The sequence below is a fragment of the Pterocles gutturalis genome, unplaced genomic scaffold (genome assembly GCF_000699245.1).
Source record: "Pterocles gutturalis isolate BGI_N339 unplaced genomic scaffold, ASM69924v1 scaffold33681, whole genome shotgun sequence".
In the NCBI taxonomy this organism is placed as follows: Eukaryota; Metazoa; Chordata; class Aves; order Pterocliformes; family Pteroclidae; genus Pterocles; species Pterocles gutturalis.
In genome coordinates, this window is record NW_010101555.1 from 1 (window position 1) to 18,754 (window position 18,754).

General features: G+C 36.9%; 1 protein-coding gene across 1 annotated transcript; it reads left to right on the top strand.

The window, feature by feature from the left end:
• The first annotated feature begins 1,644 nt into the window (after positions 1–1,644).
• On the top strand, positions 1,645–17,262 carry EEF1E1 (eukaryotic translation elongation factor 1 epsilon 1). Its single transcript, XM_010083866.1, has 3 exons — positions 1,645–1,841; positions 9,490–9,585; positions 16,605–17,262. The coding sequence occupies exons 1-3, from the start codon at positions 1,686–1,688 to the stop codon at positions 16,743–16,745; spliced, it is 393 nt and encodes a 130-aa protein (XP_010082168.1). The 5' UTR covers positions 1,645–1,685; the 3' UTR covers positions 16,746–17,262.
• The last annotated feature ends 1,492 nt before the right edge of the window (positions 17,263–18,754 follow it).

The following is an 18,754-nucleotide window of genomic DNA, read 5'->3' on the forward strand; positions in this document are numbered from 1 at the left end:
CTTGGGGGCCCCCTGCCCTCTCTCTGTGGGCGGGCGGGCCCTGTGCGGGCTTCAGCTGCGCGTTCAGCGCGGTCGGATTGTCCTCTGGAGCGGGGGGGGTTCATCTTGTCTCCTTAGCCCCTTCCTGCACCGCCCCGCTTTAGCTGTGGCTGTGGGGCCTCGCTGTCTGCTCGCAGGGCCTGGAAACCTTCTCCCTTCGGTTATAGAAGGGTTATCGCGTGGCGCTGGGAGGAGGTCGGCTTAAAATGGGCTTGTTCTTGCACCACTCGCCTTCTCCCCGTGTTTTCCTGGTGCCAGTGCGGTTATAGTTGTGCTGCTGGGGTTACATGGTGTGAAAGAGAGACATGGTTAATACCAGCAATGTACCTGTAGTGCAGAACTGTTGCTCTTAATTTAAATTTGCTCTTTTAAAGTAGATGTCTTGAAATCTTGAGCTTATATGGAAACTTTAAGTTCTGTGGTTTAAGAGGCACCTGGGGCATGAAAAATGTCGTGTGTGACTGAGGGCCTCACAAATGTGTGAGGGGCTTTACAGGATTTTCTCAGAGAAGGACAACAAAGAACCTTTGTGGTTGTGTAGTGGTTTTGTATGGTTTTTTTCTTAACTTTATTATACTGTCGATGATTAGAGTCCTGAATAGCAATATATGCATTCTTTTGTTGCAAAAGTTTAGCAATATAACTAAGGAGTTATGGTAAAATCCAACTGATATGTTAATGCTACTACTGTAAAGTATAAGCCTGAAAAATCAAGTAATTATATCTGTCTATAGTTTTTCTGACTGCCTGTTCAGTGGAAAAACTGAGTAATAGTCAAAGACTCTTGGTACAGCTGGGAAATTAGTATTATGCTTTCAACTTGCGTCCTACATTAATTAATTAAATCTGAACATAGATGAGCTCGACTGTGTGGTCAAATGCTTTTTAAAAAAAAAATTGCACTTCAATCAGTTGCTTGTCTATCATTTGATGTTGCGAATGACTGAATGGAGTTCAGTCTGTTGCAGTGAGTTGCCATTCATTCCTTTCATTTCTGACTGTTAGTGGTTCAGTTTCCTTTCTCAGAGTTTAACATGTGGTAATGTCACAAAGATGTGGTTAAAACAAGAGATGTGTTGTGTTGTCCTCCCCCGATACCAGTGAACAACTAACTTCTGTCAGAGCATTTGGCAGGAGAACAGCAGGTATGAACAAGCATTTCAGTCCGTCTGACCACTGCAGTCTGCTCAGAGAGAAATTGGAAGCTACTGACTTTACAATCTTAAGACCGTGCCCTGGATTTAAAAATTAGTTAAAAGCAAGTTAATAAGATTTCTGTCAGTATTAGAATGAGCAATACTATTTCATGCTAATATTGGCAGAATTTGTTTAATTGGAGCTAAAAGTGTCTTGGTTTGTCCACATGTGTGTGTTAAATACTTTTTTTTTCCTGTAAAAACTGAAAATAAACCTCTCCAAAGAGTAAAAAAGAACATATATGCAGGTTTTTTTATGTAACTGCCTTTAGTATGAATACTTCTAAATTCTGATATATTGCTTTAAAGATCCTATTGAGGGGCTATAAAAAAAAAAACCCATAGCTATTCTTATAGAGACTACTTTTTGAGTGAGTTGTATTACACTTTTGTTTCCCCTTCTAGGTTCCTGTTCTTCAAACAAACAATGGTCCTGGTCTGACGGGGTTAATGACCATAGCTGCCCACCTAGTTAAACAGGCTAAGAAGGACCAGCTGCTTGGAAGTACTGCAGAAGAGAAAGCTGTCGTTCAGCAGTGGCTGGAATATAGGGTGACTCGAGTAGATGGATGCTCCAGTAAGGAAGATACTAGAATAATTCTGCAGGTAAGGAGTACTTGATCACCTCGCCACTGAATTTGGGAGTGACTAGACCTTGAAGATTACAGTGCTAATGTGTGTATGAACAACCAATTAATACAATTATGAAAATGCTGAAGACTTGACAGTATGTTTAGGTGCTGCCTTTTATTTTGCTTACTGCTTTTTACTTTTATTGACAAAAATACCCCAACAACCTGAAACAGGAGGGAAAGTAGCTTAAACTGTAAAATATATGAAGTAGAGCTCTTAACAGTGTTTTATGGTTGTAATGCTGTAAACTACCTAGAGCATTCCAGATAGTTTAGAGGTTGTTCAGTTGTTTTGTCTTTCATTAGCCATGTAAGACACCACTTTCTTACTGTCTTCATAAAACGTCAGTTATAAACAAGTAGCCTGTATTTCAAGATAAAACCACTCTGATTCTTCTAAGACCTATTCTTCTTGATTTGGTAATTACGGAATACAGGCCAAACGTGATGTTGTGGTATTTGTATTTGTACCAAAAGCGGTTACTGGACAGAATTGTGTGTGAAAAGTGAAATCGCAAAGGAACCTCTGCGGAACTGTTCTTCCCATTGAGCTACTTAGTATGGAGGCTTTGGTCTACTGAGTTAAACTTTTCTTGTAGTCTGAAGCTTACTTCCTCTTAAACAGGTAGAAGAAAAGAGAATCTCAAGTGTCACCCTGTTATTTAGGCAGCCAGGTGGCAGGGAACAGATTACAAAACTTACTCTGTTTTCCTTCTTACTCCTTGTGACTGGTAATTGATATTCCTGCAGCCCTGTGGGAACAGAGCTTGAAGAGAAGACTTGCTTTACAGTGTTAAGTGCTAAAGGCTCTGTTTACTAAGTGCGTGTGAAACAGCAGTGAAATTCAGTCGATTTTTCAAGTGTTTATTTTTTTCTAATTTTAAAAGTATGTTTTAGACAGGAAGTACACAATGCTCAGTGCTGCTAGTGAGTCTGAGTTTAGAAGTAGCCCTGTGAGCTGCAAGGTATTAGGAAAGTTGACTTTTAATTAAGACTCTGCTAGCCTTAAGTATACTTCTGACTTTTGTTAGGTGTAGCAAGACTTAAGGCTAGCAGAGTCTTAATTAATACTTCTGACTTTTGTTAGGTGTAGCAAGTCTGAGTCAGCTAGAACTGCTGCAGTAACCAAAGGGAAACTGAACTAGTATTGAAGAGTTAACACATTGCGTTGCTTTAAATCAAGGGAAATCTTGCATCTTAAAATGGTGCAATGCGAAACCTTGGTAGTAATCTGTTGTCCTTGTCAAACTGACGGCCTCCTTGGTCTTGAGGGCTTGGAATATCATGCCTGCTTTAGAAGGATCAACTTGGTGAAAGCCATAAAGAGCCATTTCTCTCCCTTACACCCCAGTTAATCTGAATTATCTTGATCTCGATTTATCTATGGAATATCTTCCATTGGTTAAGCATGAGTTTGTTTATATTGCTTCTCTTCTTTGTAAATCTCTGGTATTATTTTCTACCTGCAAATGCTATCAAAACCTCTGTAGTCATGGTTACTTTACCGATATTGCATGGAAACTGTCTACCCTTTGCGATTTTCAGAACTTGATTGAAGGAGGCATTGACTGATCAGGATTTAACTTAAGGCTTTTCTGTACTTTGAACAGGCGGTATGACTAACTGGCCTTCAGACATCCCTTTTTTCTGATTTTTTTTAAAAAAAAACCTTTATGACAAATATATAAAGCATTCCAGTTGTTTTTCAAGCAAACTTGTGATGCCTTTTGTTCTCTCCGAAACTCTGCGAAGACCATATGAGAATAAATAACTAACTTTTATTTACCTTTCTTGTCCTTCTATCATATAAAGACCAAAACTAAGTCTGTCTTGTTCTAACAGAATACATCTGCTCTGGATGACTTAAGTGATGGTACTCGTGTGTGCGGACAAAGCAGGTTTTTGCAGAACTGCATTTGACTGTTAAAGCCAGATGCTAAGATATGATGGCTTCATGCTGAAGCTGGTCTCTCTTTTCAGTTTTAGCCATAGCAACACTAGCAGTGTTCATACTGAAGTAGGAGTACATAGGTAAATCAAGTGTTTCCAGACAACAAAATTTCCTTACTGAGAAACAGTCAGTGTTGCTTGAAGGAGAGTATCTGCCTCTAAGTCTGCTCTAATAGATATTACCACTTTGAAATTTTATCCTATGGTTTTTTTTTCTTAGCAGCTGTTGAATGGCCAGAATTTATTTTGACATAGGGCTGTTCTGGAATTGTTCCCCCACTAATAATTTCATAGTATATCAATTAAGATTTTTTTTTTGTATCTGTTCTCTTGCCATCATGATTAATCAGAAAAAGACACAGCCTACCATTAAAGTATACTATGCCAAAAGGGAGTATCCTTGGGGGAAGAAAAAAAAAAAAAACCCACCCAAACTGAAATAGGTGAGTCTGAGATTGTAGTTTGGCAAAGTATCTGGAATACACAATAGCAGTCTTGGGACAGTTGCAGCCTAGAGCCACAATTTATAATAAGCTGCATCAAAACCAGTTCAGTCACTGATGCTATAAACTTTAGGCTGCCTCTCTTTAACCCTTAACTGAGGTGATGTAGTTCTGAAAAACATCAGTAAACAGTTGGTTTAATGTTTGTTAATTTGAACAGGAAGGGGTTTCTGCTGGCCTTAGTAAAATACGTTCTTAAATTGTTCTTACTGACATGTTGACTAAAGCTGTTATTTGGCATGTAAACAATCATGAAATAGTCGGACCATCTCAACCAGGTTTTTTTTATATTCGTTCAGAGCAAATGCCAGAACTGGTCAATGAAAGTGCTCTTTGAGTTTTGTCTGACTTTGATTTTTAGCTCCTGTACCGACCAAAATAAATGGGAGCAGTACCTCTGAACTGTTCTTCAGCGGATATGTAGGAATGATGCTTATCAATAGCAGTGATAAAATTATATCCAATTCATTATGTTAAGTTTCTTTTCCAAGGGATAAGAGAGTGTTTTCCTTTGCTCCTTTGTTTGGTTAGTGGTAAATTAAGCCGCATAGGAAAAAAAATCAGAAAATTACTGAATTGCTGTGCTTGATAAGTAGGAGCCTTTCTGCTCTTCCGGGATGGAATTGGGAACTTCTGTGAAGCTTTTGTGCCACCAAATATCTACTTAGACTTAATGATTTCCATTCAGGAGATTTGAATGTCTCTGCTTTGTTAATATTTAGGTATCCAAAACTTGAGGGTTCTTCCCCTCACCTCATCTTCAGAGGCATATTCTAAAAACTAGGAGCTTGTACTTGAATTCACAGAAAAGCTTCCACAGAAATGTAGAAATCTCTAGTCTCTGAAGGATAATTATAACCAAGAATTTTTGTGTGCTACTTTCAGTGTCTCATACAAAAATGTTCCATGAGTTCAGCTAGTTCTGTCCTAATTTCCTGTGCTGTCTGGCTATAATCATGAAATCCAATTAGAAATCTGAATAAGAGACCTTCAATTCTTATTTAAAGTGCCTGTTTGAACAATTACAGTTTCCATAAATATGTAAAGCAGGTTCATCCATACTCTGTCCATGCCATTAATTTGGAGTTCTTGCACAATGTTCTTTGACAGGCTTCTAAATGGGGTGCCTCCCCACTTTGGCAAGCTTGTCCAAGCATTTTTTTTAAAACTTTGACTTTCACTTTTTTTAAACTTTGACTTCTCTCCCTTTTCTGTTAGCACCAGGATATTTTTGTGTACTTCCAGGTGTAAAGAGATTGAACTTTAATTATTTAAGAAACATTGGTTGATTACTTTATTCTGTCTTTACAGGAAACTCAGTATGTTGAATATAATATTCTTCCACACCAGGTTTAGCTCACAGCTTGCCAGTTAGACAGAAAAGCCTTGCATTAGAATTCAAAATGCGGCTATGCCCCAACAGTGAAATTCTGCTTTTCTTGGATACAGCTGCAGAATCCTTTTCTTGTGTTCTGCATTGTCAGAGGCTTGCCTGGGGGATTTGAGAGTGCTCAGCTCTTTGTCTTTGCATGCTGTGATGTAAAGGCATTTAGGGCATAAATGACCTCGAGAATATTGCTGACTGAAAGGATGTGCTTCTGTGTGTAAGGGAAGTACATACCCCAGCAGTGTGTTGTGGAGAAAATATCCCAAACAAAACCAGAGTGTGGTGAGCTCCACTGTAAGCTATTGAGTGGTAAGAAGCAAGCAACTGTTACCGAGCTGCTGTCTCGACTTGTGGTGACTGTAAGGGATAGTCACCTTAACGGATGAATTGGATTACAGCGAATTAGATTGTATACTTAAAAGATAGTAAGCGACACTGTGGGATAGCCAGAAGTGTGCTGTGAATGGGATGTGTTGAGCTGTCGCTCTAGGTATGAGCTGTAAATTGGATTTTCTTCCATAGAAGAAGCAAATGGAAATCCATCAGTTAGTTCATAAATAATGCAACATCTCTTCTTTCCATTGCTTTTTCCCCTTCATACCCAAAAATGGGGTTTGAATTGCTGCAGTTGTTCAGTGCATGTTAGTGCATCAGTCTGCAGTTGTGCCTTAAATACCTGTCTGAAGTTTGAGAAAGGGTTTCCTGAGGGATTGAAACAATAAGTTTATATAGTTACAAGCAACTTCCAAGACTATTTCAGTCACTTAGTACCAGGATTGTACGTACATAATCAATTTAAGCAGTGATGTTTGGTACATGAAAGAAAATGATACAAATGACAGCTAACAGACCTGAATTTCCTGGATGCAATAAAAATTCAGGTAGAGTTTTGTATTCATATTTTCATTAATGTCTCCAGGACAGGAACACTATTTCAGTTTAATACCATGGTCGCTTAAGAAAGCTTGACTTTCAGGAATTTTAACACATTTGGCTATTAGCCAATAATATAATCATGTATGGGAAGCATAACCCAAGAGGCAAGATGAACTAAATGTGCCTAGTGTGCACAAACAAAAATTGTACAGTGGTGTTTCTGAATTAATCGGTATATCTGTTGATGTTTTATGGGAGGAAAGTGCATGTTCTAAAACTGAATTGTAAACTAATGCTAATTTATCCAAGACAAAACCTTTTTTGTCAAATTCCATTTGCTCAGTTAACTGACTCCATAAAACTTGATGAACCAGAATAAATAACTGTTCATGCTGTAATGGTTTGCCTTGCCTTTAAAGTTTTAGGATTTTTTTATTGATGGATATTTTGAGTATACCTGTGCATTCTATTCAAAGAAATTGAAAAAATTCAAACTAATTTATTCTTTTTATTATATTAACCCATCCTGAACAGCTGGGCAAACAATATTTCTGCACAGAAACTACCTCTTGAAGATGTATAAAACTAAGAATTAGCATGCCATAACTTCTTTGATGCAGAAATCCAAAATTGTTGAGCAGGCAAGTAACTGTGGTGATTGTACATTCAGAGAGAATGAGCTTTTTACTTTACAAAATCCTGATTCCATAGCCTAGACTGAGAAGAAAGGGGGGTGGGGGGGGGCATATAATTTCAGTAGCATTACTTCTCATTAAAATGCGTGTTGAATTTCTGGTTAATCAAAATGAAAAATGTTACTCAGAGAATCTGTGTCAGATGAGTTTATAATTTTTTTTTCTAGTAAACAGATCTCTAGATTTTTTTTTTCTTCCTGCAAGTTTTTTTCTTTGTAACATTGCATTTGCCTTTGTGTTGTCTGTATGAAATTCTGCAGAACTGTAGTTAGATGTTTAAAGTAAGGTGAGAGCTAACTAACATGAACAAAGCAGTAAACCAGTTCAAAGAAAGAAGCTACGTAGCCAGGGGCAAGATGACCTTACAGAATTTTAACTATGCAGGGGTTAATATTTTCCCTGATTTATTGTAATAAATGAAATCAAAGCAGACATAAGGATGTTTAAATACTACCGAAGTACAGGAGTCCTGTCATGAAGAGGTTATCAAAGAAACAGTAAGGTGGCATAATGGAGTCAAACTTGTCAAATTCAAATGCAAGGTCAGACGTCTTAAAGTCTCGGCATTTTAGTTTAGTGTTTTGGGGTTTTTTTACGTATGCGCTGTAGGATATCTCCATATCGGTAAAATTATGGAACCACAAAAACTGCAATATGCTTAAGGCTAAATGCAATTTTTAAATTGTTTGCTAATGATTAGCCCCTTTTTCTTGCCCTAGACCTCTTATTAAAATAAAAGGTTGCCTTAAAATGGATCCTGCTGTAATTGAGACTGAAAAAATTATTTTAGGGATGTTTTGAAAAATGCCAGTTATGTTTAAGCTGTTTACCTTGGTTTCTGGGGTAGAGGGGCAGGTGGCTTAAGAAAACTGGCAAGAGATCTCTGAGGAAAAAGGAGTGTATTTACTACAAGTTTTTTTCAACCAGCAGAGGAATACTAACAGGGAGAATTTCCAAATCCCAGGAAAAGCTGGGAAACTGTTTTCCTACGTTTCTGAAAAAATATTATAAAACCAAAGCTTGCTTATGCTGGGATGAGGGTTAAAGTAGCTAATTTTGTTTACTCTTACATTTCCCACTTTAGAGGGAAGTAGGGGGCAAGAAGATATGTGCATTGGGTGTGAAGTAGGTAAGATGTGGAGAAAAGGAAGGGCAGGTAAAGCGGTAGAGCTGATGTGTGATGCCTGTGTTCTCAGAAGTGATACACTTGGCTGACAGACTCATCATTGCTTTCTGTTTTCTGGCAGAGAATGACTACTTACAAAAAGACATGAAAAAAGGTCTTTCAGTAATACAGATTTGAAATATTTGTTTGCGGAACCTAAATGAAAGCTTTCTACTACCCACCTTTATAGCCAACAATACAGAATTGTTGAGAGAGAGATGATCTTAAAACACTGAAGCAGTGCTCTCTTCGTGTGGATTCAGATAGCAACTGAATTGACAGGATCAGTCATTAAGAATTCCTAGCAGTTATTTCAACATTAACAAAAGCAGGTGTCAAATGATACCTGCTGATGGATATACCAGGTTTCAAGAACTAAGCTTGAAACATGTTATTTGTCTCCCACACGATTACCCCTTTTTGATACCCTGGTTCTTACAAATTTGCAGTTTCAGAACCTTGCCAGCCAGCTGCATTGAGTGAGTTCTGCAGGACAGGAGAAGCTGCTGCTGGAAGAGCAATATGCTCTCCTTTGATCATAGGACTGCATTTTCCACTTACCAAATGTTAAACATGTAACAGCAGTGTTTCTGCTCATTTAAAAAAAAAAAAAAAAAAAACGCAACTTTTGCCTTTTTGAATTCCAGTAATTTGAAGCCAAGAAATTACAGATTTAAAAGTATTTCTGTGGAGTCAGCTTAATATATAAAATAAATCCCACTTGTATTTACAAAAATTTGAGTGGATGTATGTGGAGGAATTATTAAAAATTATGTGCCAGCTAGCATTCTGTTTAGAGACCAGCATTTAAATTTTATTGAATTCTTCCTGTCAAAGAATGATGATATTCTAGTTTATTATCTTGACACTTTATAGAATTTTTTCTTCTTTTAATGTTTTTTCTCCTTTGCTGAATTGCAATAAATTAAGCCTGGTATTTGTTTTATATGCATGGTCTTCAGAGGAAGTTTTCAATTTTTAACAATTGCCTTAATATTTTGTCTTATAAAGTCAATACTACAGCAGTATAATGACTTCTTTTTTAGGATCTTAACATACACCTTGAAGATAAAGTCTACCTTGCAGGAAATATTTTTACCTTAGCAGATATTTTGATGTACTATGGATTGCATCATGTCATGGTAAGTGTTATTGAACTATTTTTGTGTGTACAACTGTGATAATTTTTGTTTATGTAAAGGACAGTTTATTGTTGTAGAAGCTGACCTACTGAATTGATCAATGACAATTACAGAACAAAAATGGAGAGATTTCTTATAAGAACTTCAAATAAAACTTGTCTTTAAGCTGTACATTTTTTACTTTTTTAATATTTAAATATGAATCTGTCAAAAGAAGTGTATTATCTGTAGAGTCCAGAATGGTTTAGTTTCTTCTATGTAATGTAACAAGGATGATGCCTGTCCCCGTGTTTCTAGGTACAGGGACTCTATCTGTTCAAGTCTGAAACACGACTGCTTACAGAACTACGTGGGGAAATTGATAAATGGAAGTGAAAGGATGTGTCAGAACTGAAAGTACTAACCTTGTTAGTATTGGAGAAATGCTGCTGGTGCTATGAAAGCTGCATGTAAATTAAGTTCCTGAAGGATGAATGCATATAAGTGTCAGCTGTAAAAAAAAAATGTCATTCATGTTTCAAGAATTAATGATAAGATTACAGAATATGAAAATAACATGGGGTGCTGGTGCTTAGGAGAAGAAAAAACAACAAAAAAGCTTGTACTGAGTGGAAAAGATGCTGAGGTTGTTTGTAGTCAGCTCAGGGTTTACTATGAAGTGCTTATAAATCATTGCACCTCAGTTCTGAACCCCAAGTGGTAACTTAAAGATGAAGCAATATAATTTATTTGTAGAATTTATTTATAGTTAGAATTTATTTGGTGGTTGGAATATGATTGTAAATGAACCATCCTTCTCTGGAGTGGGTACTATTAAACAAACCAAAGGACTTACGCAAAAAGATCTGCTAAATTCTTGGGAGAAGATAAAATCAGTCAGTTTAACATTAGAAAATTGAGGGGGAGAGGATAATCAGAAAAAGATGCCTCTAACAAATGTATGTGTGTTTCAGAATCGATGAGTCCCATCACTTGGTTGAATAGTTACTTTACACACTGAAAAGCAGGGTTTTGGGAGAAGAGTGCAAGAACACTACACTTCAAAAGGGAGGCTGAAGAGGGGGCAAAAAAGATCAGGCAATTAAATACTACCAGAAATGAGAGAGAACTTGTGTGTGTATGTCTTGACTGTCCAGGAGTAGAAGCTCAAATGAGAGAGTATCAAGCAGAGGAGAGGGAAGGTTCATTTCAGAAGGTTTTTGAAAACATGTTAGTGTCAGTCATTTAGAATTAACTCTGTTAAATCATATTGGCCTTGTAAAATATCTTAAGTAGTATGATAATATGTTGACTAGAGTGTCAGAATGGGTTACCTTTCACATATGATATGTAGACCTAGAAAAAGCGTGTAAGTACTTTCTGAAAACATGACCGTATATGCTGTCAGAGAGGATGAGTTCAAATGAGACATTTTTTTAAAAAACTTAGGCAGGGGAAATTCAAGCATATTTTAAATTTAGAGTTTGCTCTAGAGTAGACCACCTAATCAAGAAGAAAAGATACAAGTTATTGCTTTGGGAAATAGAACAGATGGTAAAAACAAATGACTTGGTGCTCCCGAGTGCCTGCAACCATCCAGACACTACTTGGGACAAGTTTGTAGCACAACATCTGTTTCTGAAAATGTTTGATTTCATGGAAGATAATTTTCTGAATCAGAAAGGTATAAAGGACAAATAATGGGGTGGCTATCCTAAATAAAGAAGAAAATCTAGATGCTACTAGGTAGGAATTACATGTATTTTGTAGGTTTCAAAATCGATTAGTGTTAGTACTTAACTATAGAGGCAAGATCTTGAACTGTAGAATGCTGTGATTTTCTTTTCATTTTTCCTATAATGAGAAGAGAGTATGTCCAGAGCTGCTTCTCTGCCCTAAGCTTTAACAGGGGTGGGGGGACAAGGCAGGGCAAGCTGCTGTATCTCATAATGTGATGTGGTCCGGGGAAGCAGTTTGTCATATTCACCACTGTTTCGGCTAAGCCTTGTGCAGAATATCAATAAACGTTTCCTATAATCCTTCAAGTGAGGAGGTAGAAATAAGGGTCAAGGGGGAGAGACCCATGGTTCTTGCTGTCCATCAAGCTGTCTAGAAAACTGATCTGAAATGTTGCTGATAAGGACCTTTAGGATGAACCTCTCTGCTTTTGATAGACTAACAACTACATGCTAACACAGACATTAGGATACTGTAAATATGAATGGTGTATCATGATTGTCCTGAATGAGCCAAGTATTACTAAGACTTTTAAAACCTTCTACTGCACCTTTCTTGAAAGGTTTTTAAGACCACCCTATCTTATTGCTCACTCCTTCACCTGTGGTTTCATCTTCCTTTCTTAGTGTTTCTGAATATGGATCATGTATCTTTGTATCTCTCCCCTCCTCCCACCTTCATTTTGCCCTTCCCATTTTCCAGGGGGGGTTCTGCACCTGACTCGTCACTGTCCAGGCTCATCCATTTGAACTTACTAAGCAGTTTGTCTACTGACAGCAGGAGCTCTTAGTTCTGTGGTTGTATTCCTGCCTTTTGTTCTTCCTCTCCCTTCTAGTTATCTTAATAAGCACAACAATACTGTGTGTTTAAAAATCTGTATTGTGGGAAAGGAATTAGTATTTTAATGAGAGTCAGATTCACAGTGTTGCAGTCTTCTTACAGGCTGAGTCTATTAGAAATAGACACTTGTAATAATGAGGCAGGAACTAAATTGTATATATTGGTGTTCTGCATCATGCTATAGGTAACAAACACCCAAAAAGTGTAATGCTTCATTGCATGTCTAAAGGAGCTTTTTCAAGTCAGTGTGACTTACATTGTCATATGTAATTCCATGTTTTCATGTATCTAATATAAATATTGTTGTCTTTAGACACTTCGATTACTTAAATACATCTGTGGATAAATATGATGAACAGTGAAGTTCTACTAGGTTAAAGCATGGATTGCAGAGAAACAGGACTTTGGAAGCATTGCTTGAGGATAGCTCAGGCAATCAGTAAGCATGAAATTCCCCCTGTGGTAATGAACTTGTTTTCATATAATTTTTTTAATTTAAAAAAAAAGTGTCCCCATGTTTTTATTCGTAAATAGAACTGGACTTGTGCTGTTTGGAAATATTTAAGAGAAATAATCAATACAAAGGTTGGTCTGGTTTTATACTTCAAAAATTTTGTCAGAACCAAAGAAGTACTCTCAAATTTATGTCTGACTTCAAAATTTCTGTAATAAGTTCTAGAAAATAACTTACGGGTGAAATTTATATCTGCAAATGTAAGAAGCCTCAGTCAAAATTTTGGGGCCAAGTCAAGTACAAAACAAACAAACAAAGTTGTTCTCCTTGGGTCAGAACTACTAATACTGAACTATAATGAGACTTCAATAGTAGTTTATTTTCCAGTTAATTTTTTCCTTAATGAACTTTTCCTGTAATAACAAAAATTCATGGCAATCTGTTTAATATTCACTGATACGCTGCTTACTTAGTACTGGGATACCAGGTTTTCCTTCTAAAGAATGATGCTAGAAATGGTACTTGAACTGAATTACAAAAAACAGTTTTACTTTAAAGAAAATATTTAATTTTAAGCATGTTCCTTGAGCAACAGAAAAATAGTCAAATCTATGTAAAAGTACATGTATTTTATTAAATACACCATTCAACTGTTTTTCCTCTAAAAAAAAAGGCTAAGTTTAAAAAATGAGATGGTCTTATCCATTACTTGATGCTGAAGAACTTCAGATGTAGGCAGGTATTTTTAGAACTCCCTTGCACATGCAGGGTGCGGGAATGGGAATTTATGCTACATCTCCAGTGCTACTGAAAGCAAATATAATTAAAGCTTGTGTATTTATAGCCCTTCTAGAAACTCTGTTAGTTGCATTGTATAGTGACCACTTTGGTTACCCTTGGTGAGCTTTGTGGTGGAAGAATAAGTCTCTTTTTCCATTACATTAAAAAAAAAAGCCTGTCAAATTGAGTGTCTGTTGCTGTGCTATTAAAATAATTGCTTTAATAGCAAATAATTATTTTAACAGCAGAACTGCAGCCTTTCTTAACTTGGGGGAATTATCTAATTTAATGAGGAAGAACAGAAAATACCCATCTAACAAAATGTTGTAAAAAATGCCATGAAAGTGATCTCTAAACAATTAACCTAAGAGTTATGTTCCAAGTAAAAAGTAGAGCATGCCACAAAGTGCTTTTTAATATATTTCACTGAGAGAGTACATTATGTAAATAAGTAAAAATATCTTGCTTGTTGTGCCTAGAGTACAAAAAGGGATTTTGTTATTAGAGTAGCTGTCTGTTTTGCCCTTCAGATGTTTTTTCACTATGCTAACAGAATGAAGGAGGACTAGTTTTCCAGGCTTCATTTTAATTTACATCAGAGAAATGTGAAGATTGAGAATTATCAGTATAAAATTATGAGGAGGAAATACTGTATTTGCTGCAAAATCTGAAGTTTAATTCAGCATTTTCATAACCAAGTGCATATCCATTAAAGACTTTTAAAAGGATATTGTAATTACAACTTTAAGTGTACAACACTCATGGAATTTGAAGGTACAGTATTTTTAGTACCTGCTCATATTTAAATACTTAATTTTCAGAATTTTAGATGGCCTTATGGTATACATGTTGCTCTTTTCCTGCTCTGTGTTACTTTGTAAATGGTTCTACAGCTTCATACCAAGCATCAGCTTCCAACTACCATTACTTATAACAAACTGCAGGAGGTCAAAAGCATCTTCCCCTAAATGGTACTGCATGGGGTTTTTTTGTCCTGAATATACTGTACTTGTGGAAACTTGGGCAATTTGTGAAGCACTCAGGGTTACATTTTAATAGCTTCCACTTTTTGTTCATAATGCCTTTAAAAATTCTGGAGATTGACCCCTTATCTGTCTTATTCTCTTCCACTTGGCTAATGCTGATTAAACTCTCGTACGTTTCTAGCTCAGCAAAAACGCTATGTGTCTGTGCACTTCAATCAGGCTATAGAGCTCTAGGAATAGTGTTTACATTTCTATGCCAGCAGCAAGAAAAGCAGATTTTTCTCATACTGCCTGAACTGAGGTTCGTAACCGTTCAAATTTGCAGAGATTGTTGGGGAAATACATGTGCAGTGCTGTGGTTGTATTCCGGCAGGTGAGTTTGGTAGGAAAAAGAGCTACTTGGGTTCAGGAGCAGCTGCAAGATCCCTGCATTTCAGTTGTTGCTACAGTTACTGTGGTCTTAACTTACCCCAACGATGCTGTGTGGCATTGGTTTAGAATTCCTTCCTCTAACTCCTTCAAATTCTTCTTCATCGGTATTTTTCCAGTGGTTCATCTTCTAGTATGTATCTCTTTTTTTAAGTCTACATGTTTAAAGCTTTCAAATCCTAAGCGAAGTGCTGGGCTCTGTGAGAGAACAGTAAGGATATGCAGCAAATGGTATAGCCAGCTCTTGAAGTCAAAAGGGCTGGTGTGTCATGAGGTAAAATTCAATGTGAGACTTAGTTTCAAACACCAGCTTTTCACTCATACAGCTGAGTAAATGAGTGCGTGATTTAAAGTCTGGAACATATTTGTTTCCAGATTTCCTGTGCCTGAGATCAAATTTGCAATGAACCTGCATTCCCCATGAAATCTGTTGTTTGTAGAACAAGGCAGAAGCAATATGCCGTCTGGTCAGCTTTCGAGGAGGGGATTAACCTTGATTAGCTTAGAAGTCTGAACATGGAAAATATTAGGCACATTTAGTGATTTGTTAAAACTGTCCTCTACAAGTGTGCCCTTTTTCATTGACCGCAGGTATTGTCAAGATGACTAAGTGAAGCTTGATGGCTATCTTAGCTAACTGAAAATGAAGTGAGGTGAATCCTGCACTGATTGGTTTAAGATGCAGTTCTTGTAGTCTGTTTTGAGGCTTAATCCATTTGTAATTCAGTTGTAGTAGGTTAGTGTGAGCAAGTTTTTTATAGTCTCCTAATATAGGTGATGCAGCATGGTAATAGGTCTTCTGTAGCTGGCTTGAAAGATTCTAAAGTAATAAAAGACTCCATAGCAAAGCTTTGAGGATGTTGCTGACTTGAGCTTGAAGACTTCAAAAGGTATAGTTAAGATCTCTAATTGTAGATTACTTTATCTGAGCCAGTCCTCTGATTAAAAGCAAAGGTAGGGTTGAAGCTCTTTGTTAATGTTAGGCACAATTCCTGCGGCAAGGAGCTGTTGCAATAGATACATCATAGTTGGAGACTTTTTCCTGACTGATCTTGCAGCTGTTTAGATCTGGGTTAAAATAAGCAAGTGACTGTGCTGTTGACTTGAGAACTCTGGTGAACAACAGGACCTCAAACTGGAGGAGTAAGTGATAGCATTTGAAATGTGCTTATGAAATATGGAGAGGTTTTCAGTTTGTTTTACTGTAGTAATTTCAGTTGTGCCATTGCTATCTTACTAATGTGAGCTAGCCCATCTGAACAGTTGTTAAGCTGTGCTGTTTCTTAGTAACTATTGTATGACTATTGCTCAAATTGGAAAATAGCTTTCACGTTTTCTATTCACTATGAAATTGCCTGGAAAAAAAACCTTATTCCTGTACTTAAAATACATCTTGAAATACAAAGTAGTCACTTTGCCTGTGAGGCAAGATCGCCTGCTAGATTAAAGTGAAAGACTTGTGTATGTTGTGGAACTCTTCCCTACCCCTCTTCCCTGCCTCCCCCACTACTCTGTAGTAACCCCATGAAGAGATAGCTTGCTTGAATTTAATGCATCTAATGCCTTTTTTCCCCTGTCATATAAATGTATATTCTGCCCTCTGGGTCTGTTTATTTGAGTAAACTAAAAGCAAATAAATATTTTGGGCTGTGAATTTTAGTATGTGGGAATATATACTGCTGGACTGCATGAACTTTTTATGTGAGTTGAAATCAGCTGTAAAACTATTCACTCTTATTTTGCCTTACCACGTTATGACAGCAATGATTACAGTGCCTTGTATTATTGGTGCCTTGTATTTCTTCCTTGTGCAGGTGGACCTCACAGTGCAAGAAAAGGAGAAATACCTTAATGTATCTCGTTGGTTCAACCACATTCAACATTACCCAGGTGTCCGACAACATCTGTCCAATGTCATCTTTATCAAGAACAGATTATATACTAATGCTCGTTAAGGAAAAGCTTAATATCATTTTGGAAGGGTGTTTGGGAGTTGAGAAGTTATACTGTCCAAAACCACTAGCTTGCAAATACTGGTTTGTAACCTTCTGTATGTGAACCAAAACTGCTGCTGCCTCAGATAATAGAACTGCATTGAATTGCTATTGTTCTTTCAAGAATTTAACTAGTTAAAGAATTGTATCGTGTATCTGATTAAATGCAACAATGGTAGAAAGATGGAAATTGAGTTTTAATTCACTATTTTTTAAAATTGAAATGTTTTTTTCAATTAAACATTCAAATGTAATTACATGATCTTTGTAGGAAAGAATTACTTATTTTCCTCCAATTATTCACTCCATTTGCTATTTATTGAGTTTTTACGTATGTCCCGCTTTCTTTTATTTTCCATGGATGTTTACACTAGTTTTGTAAAAGTTAAGAGCTATATTGTGTGCCAAGGATGTGACAAAGGGAACACGCAAATGTTACAAAGTATTTATGTGACTGAATAAATTATTTTAAAACTGTAGTCTTAATTTGGCTATGAAACTTTTTCATTTTTCTTCGTAAAGAAAATGAAGATTTTTAAAAGGTTCCTACTTCATTTTGTGGTATATGGACTTTTATTTAGATGTTAGAAGCATTTTCTTTCAAACGGGGTAACAAAGACAGCGTTTTTCAAGATTTTGCATGTGTCTCATTTCATATGGTATTGTGCAAATACAAGTCCTAACAAAAACAAAACACATGCACAAAAAAAAATCAACAGACCAAAACCAACTGAAGCTCCCCCCCCTCAGCTTAAGCTAATAATGAGCCGGTCTGTCGAATTTGCTCTTGTTGTGGTTTGAACCTACTCAGCTAGCAGCAAAACCCCACCCAGCTCCTTGCTTACCCTCTCCCTCCTCCCTGGGCTGGGGGAGAAAATTAAAGGGGTAAAGGGAAAAGAGGCTTGAGGGTTGAAATAAGAACAATTTAGTAACTAAACTAATTGAAATTGAAAATAATAATGGTAATATAGTAAATGAGTGATACACAGTGCAACTGCCACCCCGACTCGATAACCAAAGTTCAGCCCGTTCCTGGCTAATGATCCCGGAGCAGGGACAATCCTGAAACTGCACTCCCTGAAGAGAGATAAGAGTGAGAAGTGACCCCATGAGAGAGGGAGGTGACCAGGAAAGAGAGCGAACTTCTGGACATAGCCTCCTCTGTCTACTGGGTGTGATGTGCATGATGTGGAATACACCATTGGCCAAGTTGGGTCTCAATCCTTAGGTTTCTAAGATTAAATCACTGAAATACCAAGATATTTTTATATTTTAATTGATAAAACTTCTGTGTTGGTTTGTACAGCAGTGCTCAGCTAAAACCGTCTTTTGTCTTGGGTGCTACTTCAGGAGCCTCCCACCCAGTAAGGTAGATATGAGGATATGTTGGATAGCTGTTTGAGTATTTTGAATGTTACAAGGCCTTAAGAAAAAAGCAGGTAGATATGAGATGAGGTAATTAAAATACATCCTAACACATAAAAGGACAGAAGAAAATTATGAGTAAGCTTAACTTTGACATTTCCAGGCTCTCTAATAGGTATTTTCTGTATAGACATAATTTCTTCAGAGGTTTTACAGGCACACAGTGTTACTTTCAGGAATGTGTTACACTGTTAAAAATGAAAATATTTTTGTTTGATTTTTAAAAGTTCTCAAGGTTTCCCAGGGGGCTTAATTCTCAGCTTCTACTATTTCTCCTGTTAGTTACACTTGTTCTTGCTGTTTAGAAGCAGGCCTTATGTACTTAATTATGAAGATCTCACTGAAATCTTGAGATCTGTTCAAGAATTGTGGAGTGGGCTTTAGTGCAAATGTACAATAGAAACTTCATACTCCAAACTCTTCATATTTGACTACCAAAGGGCTTCAGGTTTTTACTGTCAGTACTTGCACTCTTAATTCCCAATTTATTCAAACATTTCTTACCTAGTATTATGTACATAAATGAGTTTGCTTTTCTCCACACT

Coding starts and splice junctions, on each gene's coding strand:
- EEF1E1 (XM_010083866.1), top strand. CDS start 1,686: ATGACCATAGCTGCCCACCTAGTTAAACAGGCTAAGAAGGACCAGCTG. Junction 1,842..9,489: donor ATACTAGAATAATTCTGCAG/GTAAGGAGTACT, acceptor CTTCTTTTTTAG/GATCTTAACATACACCTTGA. Junction 9,586..16,604: donor ATGGATTGCATCATGTCATG/GTAAGTGTTATT, acceptor TTCCTTGTGCAG/GTGGACCTCACAGTGCAAGA.